Raw genomic sequence first — 20,892 nt, forward strand, 5'->3', positions numbered from 1 at the left:
GTCTCCCTTAGGGTTGAGGGGAATGAGAAACCCATGTTCTAAATTGTCTTCTGGCCCAGAATTGTCTGTCTGTCCTGTGGGTCGCTAGCAGGAGCTACAAGGCCATTATTTTCCTAGACAAAGAATTAAGAAGAGTTAGCAACACACACAGTTACCTCTGGGGTAAAATTGAAACACTCATTTTCCATTCAAGTGATATCATATAATAAAGCAATAGCCATCATTTCTTGGATGCCTACTCTGTGTTAACCATCACTGTATAAACAACTGCAACAAGGACCATGTGCATGCAGAACTGGGTAAAAAGGAAAATGAAAAATCTAAAGGTGGGAAAGAATCGTTTGGAATCATTCAACATAATAGAACAACTGGATTGAGTCACAGTTGAGCTGAGTTTTGTTACAGTTTTTACTTTGATAGAGTATTCTTAGCGGTAGCTCAACATCCTACCTATCCTATGAGATTGGTTCTTTTATGCTATTATCCTCCTTTTTTTAGATGAGAACTTGACAGGTCCCATGATTAGCTTGGACATTATACACAGTAGAGCTGCATTTGAACCTGGGCCAATCATACGCAAAAGCTCAGTTATCCCTTAATCTTTCCCAACACAGAACATCCAGAGATGGTTTAAATCAGTATTTGTTGTGTGCTCTTGGTTCAACAGGGTCATTGGCCCTTTGGGAATTACAAGAGAAGTAGAAGTTAGGCAAGAGTACCTGCCTCTGAACAAGATTTGCACTTCAGTTATTTACTGTAGAAGAAAGAATTATGCAATTCAGCATCAAATATTTTTACTAACAAAGATTTGACATTATGCCACAGGTAATAAGAGTAGTAATTCCCAGTTCAGGGACCAGCTTGGTGTTGATACCTTTTTATTTTGCCTACTAAGGACATTATAAAACAACTACTATCATATATTTCTGTCCTCATTTCAGAGATTAAGAATCAGACATAAAAGAAGATGGATAGGCCAGCGCCGCGGCTCACTAGGCTAATCCTCCACCTTGCGGCGCCGGCACACTGGGTTCTAGTCCTGGTTGGGGCGCTGGATTCTGTCCCGGTTGCCCCTCTTCCAGGCCAGCTCTCTGCTGTGGCCAGGGAGTGCAGTGGAGGATGGCCCAAGTGCTTGGGCCCTGCACCCCATGGGAGACCAGGAAAAGCACCTGGCTCCTGCCATCGGATCAGCGTGGTGCACCGGCTGTGGCGGCCATTGGAGGGTGACCCAACGGCAAAGGAAGACCTTTCTGTCTCGCTCTCTCACTGTCCATTCTGCCTGTAAAAAAAAAAAACAAAACAAAACAAAACAAAAAAAAAAACAAACAGAAGATGGATAAAGAATTAAATGGAAAGAGAGTACAGACATATCATCACTGCCAGTCCTTTCTTCTTTCTGCTGTCTGCTGGGAGACTCTTCTCCATGGGAGGCTGATCTGTGAGGACTCCACTATCAAAGACCCTGCGTTGTGTGGTTTCTGGTGGGGCTCAGCCATACAGGTGCCTTTCCAGGAGAATAGCTGGAGGAGAGAGTGAAAGCAGGTGTCATCCTGTTTCTTTTCAAGAGGTATTTCTGGGCTGGTGATGTTCCTTCATGGAAAGGTCATTGCCAGTGATGATGGAAGGTTCTGCTGTGATCCTGGTACCTTCTGTGACTCCTTGTTTGCCCTTAGGACTGAAAGATGAGAGCCGAGTTGCTACTAGCCCAAGTTCCTGTACTATCTACCTCCTATGCTGGCTTTATATTTCAAGCATACCTTTGTCTTTAGCCCCTTTGCAAAACCCTCCTTGGACTATCATTACTCCTGTGTTCCAGCTGTTTGCTGTTGGGATCCTGATGGATACAAAGACAGTCCTGAAATCTAGAAAATTTAACTTCATGATACCTCACTGCGTTGTCCTCATTTTCCTGACCCATGAACACTTTATCTAATTTTGATTCACATTACCATCCTGTCTGTCCCAATTTTGGGGGGGTCCCTGAGAGACAAATACCTGTAGAATAAATCTTTTTCCTCGTTCCTGTTGGTGTCCCATTAACAGAACACACCAATGCATAACAGGAAGAGCAATTGGGAAAACTGGTGGGTGCCTCCAATTGCAGTGTTTCCAAGGAAGGATTGAAAGCAAGGGAGTGCCCAGGCTAGCCAGGCTCACAGGTGCAGTTTCTCCCCGTTACCTGAGAAGTTGTGCACATCATAGGCACACATGCCTGACAAGAATCGTTCCATGCAGGGCACAAGTTAAAATGGTTGTAGTTGGTCTTTCTAAACGTTGACTCTTAACAGTTTTTAATGAAGATTTTCCACTTTCATGGAATGAATTGGACTGTAATTTTGGTTTCATAAATTATTTAGCTAATACCGCATATTGTAGTGTTTGTATTCCCAACATTTATCATGCTTCACATCCTACAAAAAACATTTTAAAAAATCTGGGATGTGGAGGGAAGATTGAGGTGAATGTGCTGTACTTTCTTGTTTCCAACCCATTCCCCCTTGCCATGAGCTCTGATCCTGCACAGTTAGGTGTTCCTTCTCCTTAGGATTCTAGCTCTCTTTAGCAATGGTCTGTTATTGGATACGGCATAGGATAGGAAAGGTTCCATTCATGTTTTCTTCCCTGGGGAATGATATAGCAAAGATACAGATTCAGTGGTGTGCAAAAAAGACCCATCATTACAGTTGTTTAAATAAGTTGTGGGTTCAAAACCTTTTTCCAGTCACTGCTTAGAGCTAAATGGTTCAGGTTGGTTTTGTGCCAGGAAGTTGTCCAAGGCTCAACCTTTTTTCTCCTGAGGAAATTTTCCCTTATTTTTAGTGGTCCAAAGCCATACCCATTCCCTTTGAAGGCATGACCTGGAAGTTGCTTACACCACTACACTCACATCCCATTGGTCAGAACTTGGTCACTTGGCTGTATGTGGCTTTAAAAGAAGAAGAGAAATGGTGTCTTTATTCTTCACCCAGCAAATTAGCAGTTTATTGTTATGGCATAAAGGAAGAATGGATAATGGGGACAAGGTAGCCACAGCTGGGCAGTGTTAAGTCCTCATGTGTCAGATAAGATACCTTCTTACAAATAAGCCAAATGGGCTGCGCAGATCTATTGAGCTTGAATTGACTGTGAGCCACTTATCCTGATAACAAGGGACTGGAATGTGGATGAATTTTTGGAACCAAACTACAGAATGTAGTCATGAGCTTTAGAGGCGAACATTGCAATCTCCAGGGGGTACAATATCTTGAAGGAGTGATCTGCAGGGTGGGCCCAGATTGCATCTAAGAATGTATGTTTTCTGTATTTCCCCAGTTGAGAGATGGAATGAGGAACAAGAGAAATTGAACACAGCAGAGAAATGTGGAGGTGGTTGATGTTGGTGTCCTGTAGGTCCCTTACGTGTCTGCACACTTCAAGCCACTAACTGCCTTAATTCTTGACTGCCTTTTCAAAGATGTTTATATAGTGAAGAGTGTTGGAAGACAAAGATAGGGGATTGCTCTAGAACAAAGAGCAGGCATGCTTACAGGCCAGTGGTGAAGAGTTAACTGGGTTCCCTAAGCTCAAGACTCTTCCCCTGTACTGTACCCCAGTACAGGAGCTAGTGTCAGCTCGCCCACCTTTGCATCTCCTTTTGGGAATTCGATGTTAAGCAGCCAGCGTAAATGCTGGGATAGGGGCTACTGCTATTGCTGCAAGCAATAAACCATCCTTTATCTCTGACCTGGAGTCTCATGGCTTTTATCAACATCCATGAAACTGGCAGGCAAATTTATGAGTTTGCAAAGGAAGGTAAAATCTCACACCTTCTCACCTCTTAACATGAGGGAGAGTTTCAAGTGAAAGGTAAGGTTTTTTCATTATCAAATGCTAAAAAGAAGTCAAGGAAAATGAAGAATCAGAAAGGACCATTCTTTAAGATGTAAGATAGTGGTTTTCAAATTTTTTGAGCTTAGGATCCCTACACTCAAAGTTGTTAAGAACTCCAATGAACTTTTGTTTATGTGAATAATATCTATTGCTATTACTGTATTAAAATTAAAATTAAGAAATAATTTGAAAATATTTATTAATTCATTAAAAATCCACATGCAAAAAATGGATATCAAGCTGAACCTTAAACCTTGTAACAAAATTAAGCAAAATGGATTATATTTCTAAAAGTAAAATATAAGACTCTTAAATAAAACTTTTGGAAGACATCATGGAAAAAATTCTTTGTGACCTGGAATTGGGCAAAGAGTTCATGGATATAAGAGCAAAGCCACAATCCGTAAAAGATAGTCTGACCTATTGGACTTAATCAAAATTTATAGCTTATGCTTTGTGAAAGACACTGTTAGAATGAAAAGATAAGTTACCAAGTATTTTTGACCACATATTTGATAAAAGACTTATATCTAGAATGTACAAGAACCCTCAAAGTAAAGAAACAACCAGAAATTCTAAATGTCCAAAAGAGTTAAACACATTTCACCAAAAAGGAGTAAGGGATGGCAAATTCACACCTGAAAATACTTGACATCATTAGTCATTAGGAAAATGAAAATTCAAAACCACGATGGGAAACCACTGCATGCATATTAGAATGACAATAATATATTAATTAACAGTGATGACATCAAGTACTGGCAAGGATGAGGAGCAACTAGGACTTGCATATGTTGCTGGTGGGAATGCAAAATAGTATGCCCACAGTGGGGCAGATTTAAAAAAAAAATTAAACATATACTTAGCCTCTCCTAGGCATTTACAGAATAGAAAATATGTTCATGGGGGTCAGTGCTTTGGTGTAGCAGGTTAAGCCACAGCCTGCAGCGCCAGCATCCCATATGGGCACTGGTTTGAGTCCAGGCTGCTCCACTTCCGATCTAGCTCCCTGCTAATGTGCCTGGGAAAGCAGTGGAGGATAGCCCAAGTCGTTGGGCCCCTGCATCCATGTGGAAGACCTGGAAGAGGCCCCTGCTCCTGGCTTCAGATCAGCTCCTGCCATTGCAGCCATCTGGGGAGTGAACCAGCAGATGGAAGTTCTTGCTCTCCCTTACTCTCTGTCTGTAACTCTGCCTTTCAAATAAAACTAAGTCTTTAAGAAGAAAAAAGAAAACACGTTCACACAAAACCCTGCAAGTGGATGTATACGGCAGTTCAATTTGAATTGCCAAATTTGCAACAATCCACATGTCCGTTAGTCAGTGAACAGATAAACAAACCTTGAGAACCATTCATTGCATGGACTATTATTCAGCAGTAAAAAAGAACAAGCTGTAGGTCGTGCAGTGACAAGCATGGCTCTCAAAGGCTTTATGCTGAGTGACAGAAACAGTCTCGGAAAGTGTCAGAAAGTCCCATCCAGTTCATCTGACATTCAAGGAAAGAGGAGACTACTGCAAGAAAGTATTTAATGGCAGCCAGGAGTTGGTGGTGGGAGAATACAAAGGGTTCTTGAGGGAGATGGACAGCTCTGTGTCCTGATGGTTGTGGTGGTGGTGGTTGTCTGAATTTATCCATGTGTTAAAGCTCACAGAGCTGTATACCCAAAAAGGAAAACTTCAGGGGTAAGCATTTAGCCGAACAGTTAAGACACTGGTTGGGACACCTGCATTCAATTATTGGCGTGCCTGAGTTCAAGTCCTGGCTCCTCTCTTGATTCCAGCTTCCTGCTAATGTGCACCCTGGGAGACAGCAGGAGACGGTTCAAATACCAGGGTCTCTGCCACCCAAGAGGGAGCCTAGATTGAGTCCTGGCCTGGTGTCTTTGGCCTGGCCCAACTCTGCTGTTGCTGGCATTTGGGGAATAAACCATCAAATGTGACCTCTCTTTCATCTGTATCTCTCTTTCAAATAAATAAATACTTTTTTTTCAAGTTTGTGAAAATTAGAATTAAAAGATGTTTATTTTTAGAAATGAAAATATTACTCTATTAATTTTTTAAAGGTTATCTATTTATCTGAAAGGCAGAGTTACAGAGAAGCAGAGGCAGAGGGAGAGAGAGGTTTTCCATCCACTGGCCCACTCCTCAGATGTCCACAAGAGCCAGAGTTGGGCCTATCTGAAACCAGGAGCCAGGAGCCTCCTCCAGGTCTTCCATGTGGGTACAGGGGTCCAAGGACTTGGGCCATCTTCCGCTGCTTTCGCAGACACATTAGCAAGGAGCTGGATCAGAAGTGGAGCAGCCAGGATTCTAACTGGCACCCCTATGGAGTGACGGCACTGAAGGCGAAGGCTTTACCCACTAGGCCACAGCGCTGGCCACTCCTCTGTTAATTTTAAAAACAAAATTAATAGTAGAAACCTATTATGTACACATAAAACACTTTTATAAAAATAAACCATATTTTCAAAAACAAAAATATTAGTAAAAGCTGGTGGTTTTTTTACATTTTTTGTAAATCTCTTTACTGTCTAGCTTAATAGAGAGCTGGGTTCTCATAACTGCTTCTGTATTGTCTCTGTTGTGGTATTACATTTCACGTAGTCTCTGGAAAACCCCACTTCACTTGAAAGAGAATGAGAGTGAAAAAACTGATCATGTCCTGGTATTGTTATGATCATAGTTTTGCCCCTGTGAACCCCATGGTTCCCTGGACTGCAGCCTGAGAACACTCGATAGAATACATTGTCCCCAGTTTTGGTCATTTTCATAGAATACTGGCTTTCTTTTGCTACATCCACGTGTCCCCTGTGCTTACTTAATGGCTTTGTTGAAATTGACCTACTGTTTAACTTCAATTTACTTAAAGGGGACACTTTCTAGGTCTCCAATAAATCTAAAACCAGTACAACCTGCTCGTAAATACAGAGTAACCATTAGATTAAATAAGCCATGAATCACTTAATATATATTTAAAATATTAACCTGTGAACTATCTAAACTCATCTCTGCGTGAGACACTTTGGAAAACACTAGTGCAGAGCAGTAATGACAACGATAATGATAGCTAACTCTGACATTTGTGTCAACCCATTGAATCCTGGCAATTACTAGAAGAGGTAGATAGTATTATTATTCTTTTTTAAAAATATGTAAAAATATTTTGAAATATATTTTAAAAAGGCTGCCCAGTTTTCTACAGTGAGTAAATTCCAGGGCTGGGATTTGAAGCCAGGCAAGCTGGCTGCAGAATCCAAGATGCTGTGTTGGCAGAAGAAACCTGGATTCTCTTCCAAGTCCTAGGACATGTCACTGAACTTCACCGCCCTCCTCAATAAGATGAGGGAGGTGGGCTAAATCCAGGTATACAAGTTCAAGTGTCTGGTGCCTACACAGGTCCTGGCAGGCAAAGGAACAGTGAATATAACACTGTACTAAATATACACTTGCCTAGAGAAAGCAGCTGCTACTCAATTTCAAGTGTTTTTTTTTTCTTTCTTTTTTTCCTGCCTTCTTTTTTTGGGGAGGTGGGGAGGGTGGGTGTGGATTAATTTATAAAAGAAGAATGTAATCAGGGATATTTTTGTGTAAATTTCTCAATTTTTTGAACATTTGGAAGGGCCAACCATGTACACAGACTGGTTGGTTTATGATTTCTTGCCCAGTTGATCTCTGCCTTACAGGAGTCATGATTAAATGAGCTCTTTTGTACTGTGGTAGAAACCAAACCCAAATTACAGAAAAATGCAGTTTAAAACAGCGATCAAAGGGGATAAGGACTTAGAAAGTGTCTACATAAATATTGATTAAGAGTCGGGTTAATTGAAAAGTCAAGGTACATTAACAGAATAACAAAGTGTATTTCTTTGTGTTCCTTTTGTATTGTATTAGAGTAAATCAGCAATATTTATCCAGTGCTAATTCTCAGTTTGCCGAGAGCTAATGTAATCATGAGATGAGCTTATTGAAATTCTTTTCTTAGACATAGAGGCTTGCCCAAGAATGGTGAATATTAGGAACTTTAGTCAGCACTTGCTCAGAATAGTAAATAAGAACATGTGATTTATGCCATTGTGTGTACAAAATAATGTTTCCTGAGACATTTTCTATATATATGTTGACTGTTTTGTTTTGGGGGGTTGGTTTGTTGTCTTCCCCCTCCTCTGCTTATCAGATTTCCTTCTAAATCCTGGCATTTGACAATGTTGCAGGGCCAGTTTCTCCGTAAATCCACAGTAAAACATGCTGGTGGTTTCACAATTAATCCAAACTTGGGTTTATGGCTTATGCGTGTTTATGTGAATTCCTGCGTCTGTTTTTATGTGTGTGTATATTTAGAAGGTCTGTTTGAGAGAGAAAGAAAAGGAGGGCGCACACATCTATAGTCTGAATCTTGAAAGATGAGTTTATTCATCGATGACATCATAAGGATTGTATTTTCTCTTGGTTAATAAACTATCTGTTTGGCGGGTGTTGTAAACCGGCCAGAGCGAGTCATGCCATTTCTTGGAAAAGATCTGAAGCAACTGGTAATTGAAATGATAATCATTTGATCATAGTTAGTGCTATTTGAAAATAACACTCATCTCCAAACTGGTCTCTTCTAAGGGACCATATTTGGTCAAAATGTTGCTAAATTCCATCTTTACTAATGTTGAGACTGATATACCATACCACTTAGTTATTTTCCAGCACATTCTGAACTTGATTTCTAGTATGCCTTGTCCAGAAGCTGTTCCCATATGCTTTGAAACAATACCCAGGCTGAATTATAATCCTGACATTGAATAATCACCATGTAACAGCTATAAAATGCATGACAGCTACAGATCTTTTATTTCAAGAGGATGGTGTGGGGAATTCGAGGGAAATCATCCGTTGAAATGTGCTTTGTAATATGCCCCATTGTTTATAAAGTATTAAAATTTCTTCTTGAGCAGAGGATAAAAACACAGTTTTCGCTTTGTCTCCCATTTAGTGGAAGTTCATATTTAATCATGATAAGTGAAAGAACTCCATTACCCAAGTTTTACTTTTCATTTTTGATAGAGGATTTGTTACTTTGCTGCTGCTTAACAAACTTTTTCCCTCAGAACCAGCTTGGAACTGGATGAGGAAAAGTGAAATTTTAGAGCCTACCTAAAAACATTTTTTTAAAAACTAAACCCAAGGCTTCTTACTGTGTGAAGCTTATCTTAATAAACCCTTTTTTGTTTGAACTGGGGTAGTGTGTGCAGTGTGTGTGTGTTTGTGTAGGTGGGGGAAGGAAGAAAGAGTCATGATTAACAGCAAAATTAGCCAAAATCAGTTGTGAATTCCTTTTGTTTAATACTTGGAGACATCTTCCTGTTGTTGTTGTTTGTTAAAAAATGTTTCTAAGGTTTTGTAAGCTTAAGAGTTTTCATAGCAAAGCTTTCTTCATAAATGTGAAGTAAAAGAAATGAAAGAAGCCAGTTCAAGTTGAAATGTCAAATGCTTCAAATAATTTCACTTAAAACCCAGTGAGATGATCTCCTTAAGCCTTTTCCAAAGAATCTGGGGGGTGGGGGGGGGGGAGAGCATTCTCCCTTTGTTCCGTGTATGGATGTCCATTAAATATCTTACTGGATTAATTCTCAGAAAAGTTGGTTGTTTCCTGGAAGCAATTAGAGATGCTTAAAATTCAAATTTATGATCCATAGGAGAAACTTAAGTTTCAACTACTTTTCTTAAATTCAAAGACTTTCTGCTAACTCACCCTCTCACCCCCTGCCCCGTATGTATTAAAAGAAAAAATCAGTTCATTTCTCAGCTTACAAAGTTCTTGAGAAACATGAGAATGTGTAAGTTTCTTTCAGTGGGAAGCATATAACATTTATGAAGTATTTCTTTTGGGATTACATCACAGTTTTATTTAATTTTTAGGACAAAAGTTAAATTCAATATTTGTGTATAAGCCAAGGGAAAATGTACCATAAACATAGGAATTTTGGGGTGAGTCAGAGTTCCAAGAATCCTAGATTTACTTAGACCATTTATATAGAGACAGACTAACCATTAGTCATCTAGCTCTCGCTTTTTATATTTGCAATTAGTTGCACCTAAAAATTAACTTTTGCCCAAGTGGTCAGATAGGTAGAGCAGGCTTTGGCAACCAGAATTAAAAATGGCTATTAGAATTACTGTTCTAGTTTTGGATATTTTTAACCATATAAAAATATAGCATATAAATAATTCTTTAAACAACCAGCAATGTCAAACCATTGACTTGAACTGAGTTACTGAAATTTTCTGACTGAGGGATTCACACTGTGTGCTCGTGTACAGTTAAATCACACACATGGTGCTTTGAGTAGACTTCACTGACGTGGTGTCATTTACCTCCAACTCCCAGATAATGCTTTTTCTTCTTCCCCAACTCCCTCTTGTAGGATGAAGTCATTGCTGTTTCCGAAAAGGTGATTGTGAAGCTTGAAGACCTGGTCAAGTGGGTACATTCTGATTTCTCCAAGTGGAGATGTGGCCTCCAAGCTGGGCCAGTGAACACTGAGGCCTTGGGAAGGAATGGCCAGAAGGAAGCTCTGCTGAAGTACAGGCAGTCAACCCTCAACAGCGGACTCAACTTCAAAGATGTTCTCAAGGAAAAGGCTGACCTTGGTAAACACAATTTATATGTCTCCATCCAATGAGTGTAAATATATAATAACTTACATTTTCTGCTATAGATTTTTCTGGAATCCTGGCCATATAGATGATGTCTTTAACCTCAAAGGGGTCTAAGAGTATGGATGGAGAGATGACTGGGTGGGTGAGGAATGGATTTTACCTGTTGAGGCACAGGACTTTCTGTGCATAGAGCCCTGTGCCGGGTGATGGAACACGTGGCCTTTAACAGCTTCTGTTGTGGAATCAAGGTGTCAAGTTTAATTGGGGCACCTACAATTGAATTAATGAAGAGTTTAAATATTTGCTATAAGTAGATAGTATGACATCTTTTAACATTGTGTCAGAATTTCATGTTTTGCATGGGCGGAAAGCAAAGTAGGGAAGAGGGATGCGTTCTGTAATGCAGAGTAAGAGAACAATGCTGAGGCAGGGGGTTGCTGCTTTAGACAAGCATTGGCCACCATCAGCTATGCATTTTTTTTTTCTTTCCCTCCACCTTCTCCTCTACTCTAAGTTTAAAAGAGAATCTGGGATTTGGAGTAGTTACTCTAATTAGTGTTTGAATACTAACTCTGCCATTTATTTTGTTGTGTTGCCTTGGGCAAATAATTGAACCTCTAAACCTCAGTTTTCCCCATCTGAAAAACAGGCTAACTTTACAGGATCATTGTCACATGTTAAGATGTAAAGGATCTGGCTTAGTGACTGTCACCTACAACAGGCTTCATCACTAATCCTGTTGTTTTTTCTTAACTCTTTCTTCTCCAGCGACTTTTTGTGTCCTTTCTTTGTTGTTGTTTTTTCTCTTTGAACCCCGCTGTGTTATTCACTAACCTATTCTCCAACATTGCTCAAGAGCAAAGTTGTTGACCTCTGATTTAGGCTAGTTATTTCCTCTTTAGGCAAAGAGGAACTTCACTTATAACTTATTAAGGCAGGTTTTTCTTTCATTCTAGCACATGCTGAATTTTGCAGCTTTATTTTATGTGACAACTTCCTGTTTTTTTCAAACCTAGAACTTAACTATTACAAGAAACCTACACGGTTTATTCTAATTGGCATAAAGAAACTGCATAACACTGGGAACTGACTGTGTCTTTCATGTGACTCTGGTTTGTGATGAGCTGCAGTGTTTTGGGAACTGCATTAATATTTTCTTCAGATTAACAATCAACAGTTCCCAGCATTTTAGTGCACACTGAACGGTGATATTTTGGACATGGCAACCTGAAATCATGAGCACAATTAGGGAAAATTATTAAACCAGTGTTTTTCCTTCTAAAGCCAAAGAATTTTTTAATAGTCTTCTATATGTGCTGTTACCCACTCCAGTTTTATGAACACACAATGACTAGTCTTATGACGTGTGAAAATGCTGAAAACGTCTGCTGTGTTATTTTCCTAATTCATGATCTGGGTTGTATAGCCATTGTCTTATGTTTTTCCTTAACATTAAGACCTTTCTTTTGTTTGATTTTTCGAGTTATAGAATATACTGTTACTAATAAAAAATTAAACAGGAAACCCACAGGGGACAAAAAGGATGTGTAGATGGTTAAGCTTGATGTCACACATACAAACAATAGTATTTATAGCAGGGTTGTTTTGTGTTTAAAATGGATAGTTTATTAATGAGCACAAAAACAAACCTAATTTCTTTATTCCAGCAAAAGATTTAGAGATTTTGATCTCTCTGGATTCTAAAAAATGTCAATAATCTACCTTTCTGCAATCAATTCCAAAAGAAATTGGTTTATTGTGAATGTTCAAAGCACTTGCAGGTGGTTTGGTCTGGAAAAATCTAGATTAGTGGTTTTCAAATCTAGTTGCTCATTAGACTGACTAGGGGAATTTAAAAAACAATCCTGATTACTGAGTCCAGCTTCCCCAGATTCTTCAGTCTGTGACAGTGAGGCAAAGCCAAGGAATGTATACTGATAAAGGCTTCCCAGGTGATTTTTATTTTTTGGATTTTTTTTTTTTTTAAATCTCATTTGGGAGACAGCTCTACAATTAGTGCTGAGGGAGGGAAAACAACCCCTAGGAGGTTTGGTTGGGAGATTCTCAGGAGGCCAGAAACACCATGTACCTATTTAAAAAAAAAATGTAAAATACCCCTTTAAGGATAGAATTTAGGGCCTTGAAATTCTACTCAGTTGGTATGAACTGTTGGGAATTTGAGACAAATAGCTTTTGTAATTGGAATGCACACTGTGTTGTAATAATGTGGAAAGAGAAACAAAAACTTTCCTTAATGTAATGAGTTTCCATTATCTGCCTGATCTAAGGTTTGTAAGTCTACATTGTTAGGATTTGTGTTGGGGAGATAGAGGGTGTCATATGCTGTTCACATTCCTGTCCCTGCAACTTTCTCTGTAGCCTCTTCCTTTCTCTGCATGTAACATCAAAATATTTGTTGTCTGTACTTTGCTTTCTACACAGTGGTTTTCTTATCTCTCTCTCTCTTGGCCACACTGAAACCACCTCCAATACCATATTGTTAATGGAAGTTCACACACTTATTAGGTTTTTCCTTCTGTAGAGCCCTTCCAACTCACTCATTGTTCTTACCAAAGAAAGAAGATGAACTGTGAGATTACTTTGGACCGCCCCCCTGACTGTTTTTTTTTTTTTTTTTTTTTTTTTTTTTTTTTTTTTTTTTCTGGTGGAAGTAAGCAGAGAATGGAAAGATCTCACCTTTCCATGGAAAAAGTAAAGCTCCAATATGTTATTTTTTAAACTGAATTCTTTCAGATGTTACCAAAAAAAAAAATCTATAATAACAAATTAGGTTGAAGAGATTTTAAAACATAAAAGCTAATTAAAGAATGCTTCTTGCTCTGTATTTAAGTAGAGTAAGTTCCCTTTAATCCCAGTTTGTGTCACTTCCTGTCTCTCTCTGAATAGTTTTTTCAAAAAAAAAAAAGAAAAGAAAAAAAAAGAGAATGTTCTCACAAATGTGTGTCTGCCAACAGATTAATACTCCACAAAGAGACACTCTGCCCCGAAGGGCAGCTTCCAATAACTGCCTTGATTCAAATCACAACTCTGATTTTTTTTTATCCCCTTCCCCTTCAAAGGAGTACATTTGGACAGTATTTGAGGATGTTAGGTTTGCTTTTTAAAAATTTCTAGAGTTTTCATGAAAGACTCTAAAGAACTGATGACTAAAATGACAGATCTGGATGCTGGAAAAACCAATAATCCCCAACAACACTTCTGAGAGCATTCATTCCCCTCCTTCCCTTCTCTTTGTCTTTTTCAAAGAAAGAAAGTTCAGTATGAAACCAGTGCAGATCGTGACTTTACTCAGTGAGATGTTTTACCTTCTTTCAGACTGTTCCATACCGAAGCTTAACAAAAAAAAAAAAAAAAGGCAAAATAACTATGTTAAAACAGAAGAGTTAAGGAATGTATTATTCATAAGCATGAGGAACACAGGAACCTGTTTTTCCAGAAGAATCAGTTTGATTAAATCATTCACTACCCAAGCCTCTAGTTATTTATTTTTGTCTTTAGAATTACAGTACTTAGCTTTTGTAATAAAGTGGATTTGATACCCATATTTGGTACGGCAGTTGGAAGTAGTCAAATGAAAAATTATTTTATTTTATGAAATTCTTAGCAACTAAGGAATAAAAATACTATCAACTACACATAGCAAACTTGCATATTTTATTCCTTGACCTATAGTTTGAAAAAAAAAATCAAATTATTTTATATAACACTGCTTCTTACAGAGTTCCTTAAAGTGAAGTATGAAAGCTACAGTGTAAGCTTTATTGGCCTATAAATATGTCATTATAGTTGGACTACATTTATATGCTTTGGATTGTTGTTTAAGCCAAGAAAATATGTCTCTACAGGTTGACTTTTTATTGAAACCCTTTGAGGCATACAACAGAATGTATTTTAGGCCAAGGTTATTAAAACAGCATTTTCATTTTTTTGCAGCAGACTCATTGTCAATTATGCTGCCACAAACTGTCTGTGGATGGGCAGTTATGAATGGTTTCATCTCAAAAAGTGTCCTTAGAAAAAGGAAGAAAAGATAGAGAAGTCTGAGCAGAAATCAAGAAGAGACCAAAAGATTGTCTGTGTTAGTCTGGCCAGGTTTAATGATGGGAGTGCCCTCAGTCTAATTTTTATTTGAAAATTACATCAAGTTGAGAAGGGTGGCTTCTCTTCTTTCTGTTGCTAGCATTTTCACTGTACTCTGGAGAGTAGACAGCATAGGGTATTGACAGAACAGTTGGTGGGATATCAGAAGAATCTTAAAAGTCACTGTGTTTGTATCTCAAAGTTCTTGGTGTGTAAAATGGACAATAATACGTACCTTGCTCTACCGCATTGGATTTCTGAGATGAACAACTGAAAGTAAATGAGTTAATATCTATGGAAGCATTTGTATGTTGAAAGCTAAGATGAAATCATCATTGCGTTGTTACTATTAGAAGGAAGTTCTCTGCGATAGGGAACTAACTGTGGTACAATGTAAGCTTATTTGTTCCTTTTGAATTTTCCTAATTACACACATACATTCTAGTATTTAGGGCAGGGTTTACTCTCTTTCCTGTCTGCTTCAGTAGAAGAGTGCTTATATTATTAAAGTCCTTCAGGTTCTTGCTTGTGTGTGGGTGTGGGTGTGCATGTTTGTGTTTGCATGCTTGCACATGTACTAAAAACAGCCATGGGCTCCATAATGACATTTCAGTCACTGATATACCACGTATATGATGGTGGTCTCAGGATTATATCACCGAGTGTTTGGCCATCTCAGTTTGTGTAACTACCCCCATGATGTTTTCCCACAATGGTGAAATCGCACAACATTGCAGAATATAACTTCCAATTGTTAAGTGAGGCATGACTATAGTATATATAACTAATAGACATATTACTTAAATACTTATTTAATAATAAACACATATATGTGATATAGTGAGTATATATGTACTTAATATGTCTATATATTTATATTTTATTATATGATATAACTTTTCTCCTCCTGGAAATTCTGTCATCATAAACTGGGCCATCAATGGGAAATCAATGAGGTCTTAAGCACACCTGTTTAAAAACTGATTATAGTCTTTGCTTGGAAATTCTGGAATGAGGCCTCGTATTTCAAATGGTTGTTTCAAGTCATTTTGAGTTTGATATGCCAGGTGGGTTCCTGGAATGTGACCATGGAAAGGATTTTCACTGTCTGTTGATGAAAACAGTATAAATGCCTCTAATAAGAAGCATGGGAAGGTGCTGACAATTTTTCACAATAAGGATTTTTCACCTGAGTCATCTAATGAATTAATTGCAATTGAAGACATCGTTCTTACTAAGACATTCTTTCTTTCCTCTTGCTCTCCCACTTTCCTTCCCTCCCTCTTTTCTTTCCCTCTTTCCGTTCTAGACTGAGATTTTCTATGTGTAGTAAAGAATCTTGTGAGGGTATTTTTTGCTTTGCTGGACCATCTACACCATTTTCGTTCACGCTGAACCTTGAGAAGTTTCTTAGGTTATATAGTAGTATTATATTATTCAATTGATGAATGTCATGAGGAATCCCAAACAAGTTTGGCTTTTATAGTATTCTAGAATTCAAATCCAAATCAATTACATGTGGGATTTATCAAAAATTTTAGAAAGACACTTTTCAAAGAATTTTCTCCCAAGTTCCTCTGACCATATTAATGTGTTTATCATGCATTCTTTAAAGAATCTAATCACAGCACAGTTAAGATTGGATAAGCATGCTGTCCAAGTGCCAAGATGATTCTTGTTCAAGAGTTGCCTCATGGCCTTCCAAAGGGACAACTCAAAGCGTCAACCCAAAGGGTCCTTAAGAAGAACAAGTTCACACTTCCAAGAAGCTATATCCAAGACATTAAAAGCTTTAGAATAGCTTAGTGACAGGATATTTTCTAAGAATCTGGGACCATATAAGGCTATAATACATAAGAAATAAAATTACTTATTTCATCTGAATGTTAAAATTCAGTTTGACTATCTCATCAAATAGTTGAATATTGTCCTGAAACAATGGTAGAGTGAGAAAGTGAAAAATATGTCAAATAAGTAACACTCTTATGTTGTCCATACTTAGCCATCTTGGCTATTCATGCTGGAAGTAAAATCTAACCACATCTGAGCCAGTAAATAGCTGGTCATTGACACTGGTGCCCAGATACTTGGGTTCCATTACTCGGAAAGGATTCCAAGTCAATCCATTTTCATGTGGAACTTCCGTTGACTTAAGGGTCTTCTGATGTTTTCTAAGTGACAAATCATTTTTAAGAATTGCAAAGTCACTTCTTCTTTTAATGGCACACTGAAGATGGACAATCAACTGAAAAAAAATGTAGAATTTAGGAATTTGTGCTTAAGTTTAGACTTTGAGATAGTAGGGCAAAAGTAGAAAAAAGGTGAAATTGGAACTTGTAGTGCTATTTTTTAGTATCCAGGTTACTAATATGCACCTTTAGAAGGTAAGAAACTTACCTTTTAGGAAAAAATATGAACAAGGCAAGAAATCTGCTTCCTTTGGACCTCTTCACAGAATGATTCAGGCTTAAGGGCCCTGCGAGAACACTTGTCTTGTTGGTATCCCCTTTTCCTTGAGACAGTCTTCAGTCCTCTCCTCATTTAGCCAAACAACCCCAGTGTCTTCCATTCTTCCTCAGGAATTGTTTTCAGAATTCTTCACTGCCCTGGCTACTCATCTTAGAGTATCCATGGGGTGCTTATTAAAACCTGTTGACTCATTTATATAGTAGGAGCTCGTTTTTTGCTATGAATCCTAGAGCCAGAATAGGAGCAGCTTCCGGGGCATAGAGGCGTGGTACATCCGTCATGTTAGCCGAAGGTCTAACGTACGGGCTTGGCACCCTCCAGATATGATGTGACCGTAGCAAAGCTATTCGACTCTCCTCATTAGCATTGTGTGACCTTGGCTTTTGTATATTTCAGAGCAAAAAAATGGGGGGAGTAATTTTCCCACCATTCCACACCCTGAAGTGTAGTCATCTGTTTTTGTATATTTGTTTTCTATACAGTAATATGGAATGCAGATTGTTATGTAATGAACATCATATTAACTAATAAGGTGGACACTGTGACTCATTTTCAGTACTTTTGTGCTCTAAAGCTTCTGTTGTTTCTGTAGTTGTGTAGTACAGCATTTAGGGTAGGGCTTGCCTCAGTGTGGATCCACAGTTGAAAACCAGCTTGATGATCACAGACTGACAAGTCTTCCCCTAGAGTATCACATGTATTAGTTTAATTCATATCCTCCTGGACTTCACCTCTCGGTTGTTCTTTTGTTTGTTTGTTTGTTTGTTTGTTGTTCGGAAACTTATCTTGGATCAAGTACTTTATGGCTATATCTACAGAGACAACTAACCCATAAATTTTTTTTTAGCTTCATTAATGAGAATTTTACAGTGAACTGTCTGTGGTGATCACCATCTGATAGGAAGATGATCAAAAGCAAAGGAAAATTTCAGCTTGACTTGTTGTGTATACCTTTAGCCTCTTTCTATAATTTTGGATCAACTGAAAAAAAAAAAGCCTCTTAGGTAGTCTTGGCTTTGTAAAGCTTATGAATTTGCAGTATGATAGACAGATTGCCAAAGTTAATGTTTATATTTGTATTTGGTGATAGGAGTGGGTCTCCTGTGAAGACCAAACCTATGATTCCACCCTGTCTTTTAAATATCTCTTAAAAACTGTAACATTGACTCTGTGGCTGATAGGCCTCCCAAACAAGGTGTAATTCAGTTGGAGGTTCATGACGCATTTCTCACTGTGTCAGAACCCTGAAGTGTTTTTTGTTTGCCTTCTTTCTCTCTCTCATCTCTTTAGCCACTGCATGCCTCCTGACCTAGGCCGTTATTACAGCTGCGATCACGATAGCATCACCTTGGAACACAAGGCACATACATCCTCCCTGTGAATTGATGTGGCTTTTCCAGAGGGTTTTGCGAGCAGATATTTGATTTGGGCATTTAGTCTTAATACTCTTTAGTATTGACACCGATTCTTTTGAACAGCTCGTTTATCTTTTAGAGTACTTTAAATGTGAGGTTTTATTGCAAAACATTAATTTTCCTAAATGTCAAAGATCCTCTCCCCTTCTCTCCTCTAACATTATGTGTTTAAGTCAGTAGTTTATACAGGTCATTGCAGAGGAAAGCTGAGGTTTGGGCTTTGTAGCCCATTTTAATAAATGTATTTATTTAGGACCGATTGGAATAATAGTGGGTTTTCAAAGGCTTTACAAAATGCTTCATGCACAGTAGGGGCTGAGCAAATAGTGCTGCTGATTTGGGTTTTCCTAGTCGCCTCATTCTGTTTTCATTTGGGAAGAAGTGGTACTGTTTCTTTTCTTCCCTAAAATCCCAGAACTCTGCCTTGCCTAGAACCTTCTTCCTTCGGACTTACCCACTTTTAAAATTTCAGTCATTTCCCTTTTGACCTTTTAAAAATACTGGCTTTCAGCTTGTAGCATCCCCTCCCTTCTTGGATAACTTGATGCCTACCGAATAAAATGCAAATATTACAGGCAAGCATCCAGTGAGCTGTTTAGTCAGTCCCAACCCCCATATCTTTTTCTTTCTTATTAAATAACTTTTTGTTGTTATTTTTCTCACTACCAAAGTCATCCATGTTCATTTTGGAAAATGTAGGCAATACAAACAAAAATCAAAGATATGTAAGTTGCTTATTTTCCTCTCAGCCAGAAGTAAGTGCTGTTAGCACTTAACACGTGTGCCAATGTATATGAATGTGTGTATAAACAAGAGTTTATATGCATATACTTTTTCCCCATAAAAATAAGATGTTTGGAAACCTACCCCCCCACCACTTAATTTTGTATAGATGTATTGTGACTATGCCTACTTGTTGTAAAATACCCTGCATTTTTTTTCCCTCCTTGCAGAATGTTTCATTATAGAGGTGTTTCTTACTTTAATTATATTGGCCATTTCAGTTGTTTCTGATTCTCACAAACTCAATGCAATCCTTGTGGCTGTGAACATACCCATGACTGTTTCCTTATCTATTTGTGGGGGGCGGGGAAGCACTAGCTTAAAGTGCATAGGGAATGTTAAGACAGCTACCTTCCACCTTATCTCCTATTCCTTATGTAAACCTTGTGCCTCAACCTGACTAGTTTAGCTGCTTGATCATCTTTCTGTTAATCACATACTCATACACCCACTCCCTGTCTTCTAAGCTCTCCATCGGTTTGGAGTGGCTCATGCCTTTCACTCTTGAAATGCCCCTTCTAGGACTTTCACCTGTGGGAATTCTCCTTTTCCTTTAGGAATTCTTTTCAGCTCTTGAAACCCCCATAGGCACTTAGGTCACAGGAGTCTCCCTGCTTTATTGCACTCTTATCTTATCCTACCTAAAGTCTCTACCACCTTGTTGAATGCCTTACTCTATAACTACCAGCATAATACTGTATCTTTTTTTCATGTGTCTGTCTTATCTTCCCAATAACAACCTTAACTCTATGGTGTTGGCGCTCTAACTTCAAAGCTATACCTAGTAGGTTAAGTAAACACGCGGCTTTTATGATCAGCCTCCTCTGAAGTCTCTCTGTTCTTGGTTTACTTGGGACACCCGTGTGCACTCAAGGGTTGATTTGACTTCTTTTGCAGTACTTCCTGGGACACCCTCTAGTGGAGGGGCTGTCTCACTGATACCTGGCAGGAGCAGCAGCATGCTTGGGTTATTCGTTTGCTAACTATTCTTGGCCTAATTAGTAGTCCGCCGTCTGTCACTCACTCTGGAGAACTTGCTGCATGAGCATTGGAACCTGCTAGCAGCTAGCCTGCCACTTGGAGGATGGGTGGTGGTGCTGGTGTAAGGGTTTGTGAGTGTGTGTGTGGACGTTTTACATATTAATTCTGCCTTCTATTAGTGCCTCTCTTCTTCCGGGATTTAGCAGAGACAAAAATGTGCAGGGAAATAAAAAATCCAGACTGGACTTGCTCTGCCTTATCTTTTATTATTATTATTATTATCTGCTTGTTTGTAATCTGTCTGTTTTTTAGGTGACAGGTTATTAAGGAGATGGTATTAGCACAATATCTAATACTTCCTTTCCCAGGCAGTAGTGCTGTTTGAATCCTCTCCTCCCTTAAAATGGTTCTTTGCTAATCATGGTGGAGGATATTTTCCACCTTCCAACTCCCCATTCCACTCCTGTGGTTTACAAAGAAAGTATTCTATTAGGCCCTACAAAAACAATGCTTCATGCCTGGCCTATTCTCTCAATAAGAAATAAAACATTGTTTTCATAGCAGTGCTGATAATAAGGCAGAGTTCAAAGCGTGATGAAACGTATACTTTTCTAGTAGAGAAAAAC

The 20,892-nt window shown here is 38.6% G+C and overlaps 1 protein-coding gene across 1 annotated transcript in view; it reads left to right on the forward strand.

Annotated features, from left to right (window-relative positions):
- The window catches only part of ARID5B (AT-rich interaction domain 5B), a 182,163-nt gene that overhangs the window by 23,881 nt on the left and 137,390 nt on the right, over positions 1-20,892 (forward strand). Inside the window, exon 3 of the mRNA XM_002718470.5 lies at positions 10,283-10,508. Coding sequence (XP_002718516.2) covers positions 10,283-10,508 — 226 coding nt within the window. The remainder of the gene's footprint in view (positions 1-10,282; positions 10,509-20,892) is intronic.

The sequence above is a fragment of the Oryctolagus cuniculus genome, chromosome 15, assembly GCF_964237555.1.
Source record: "Oryctolagus cuniculus chromosome 15, mOryCun1.1, whole genome shotgun sequence".
Classification (NCBI taxonomy): domain Eukaryota; kingdom Metazoa; phylum Chordata; class Mammalia; order Lagomorpha; family Leporidae; genus Oryctolagus; species Oryctolagus cuniculus.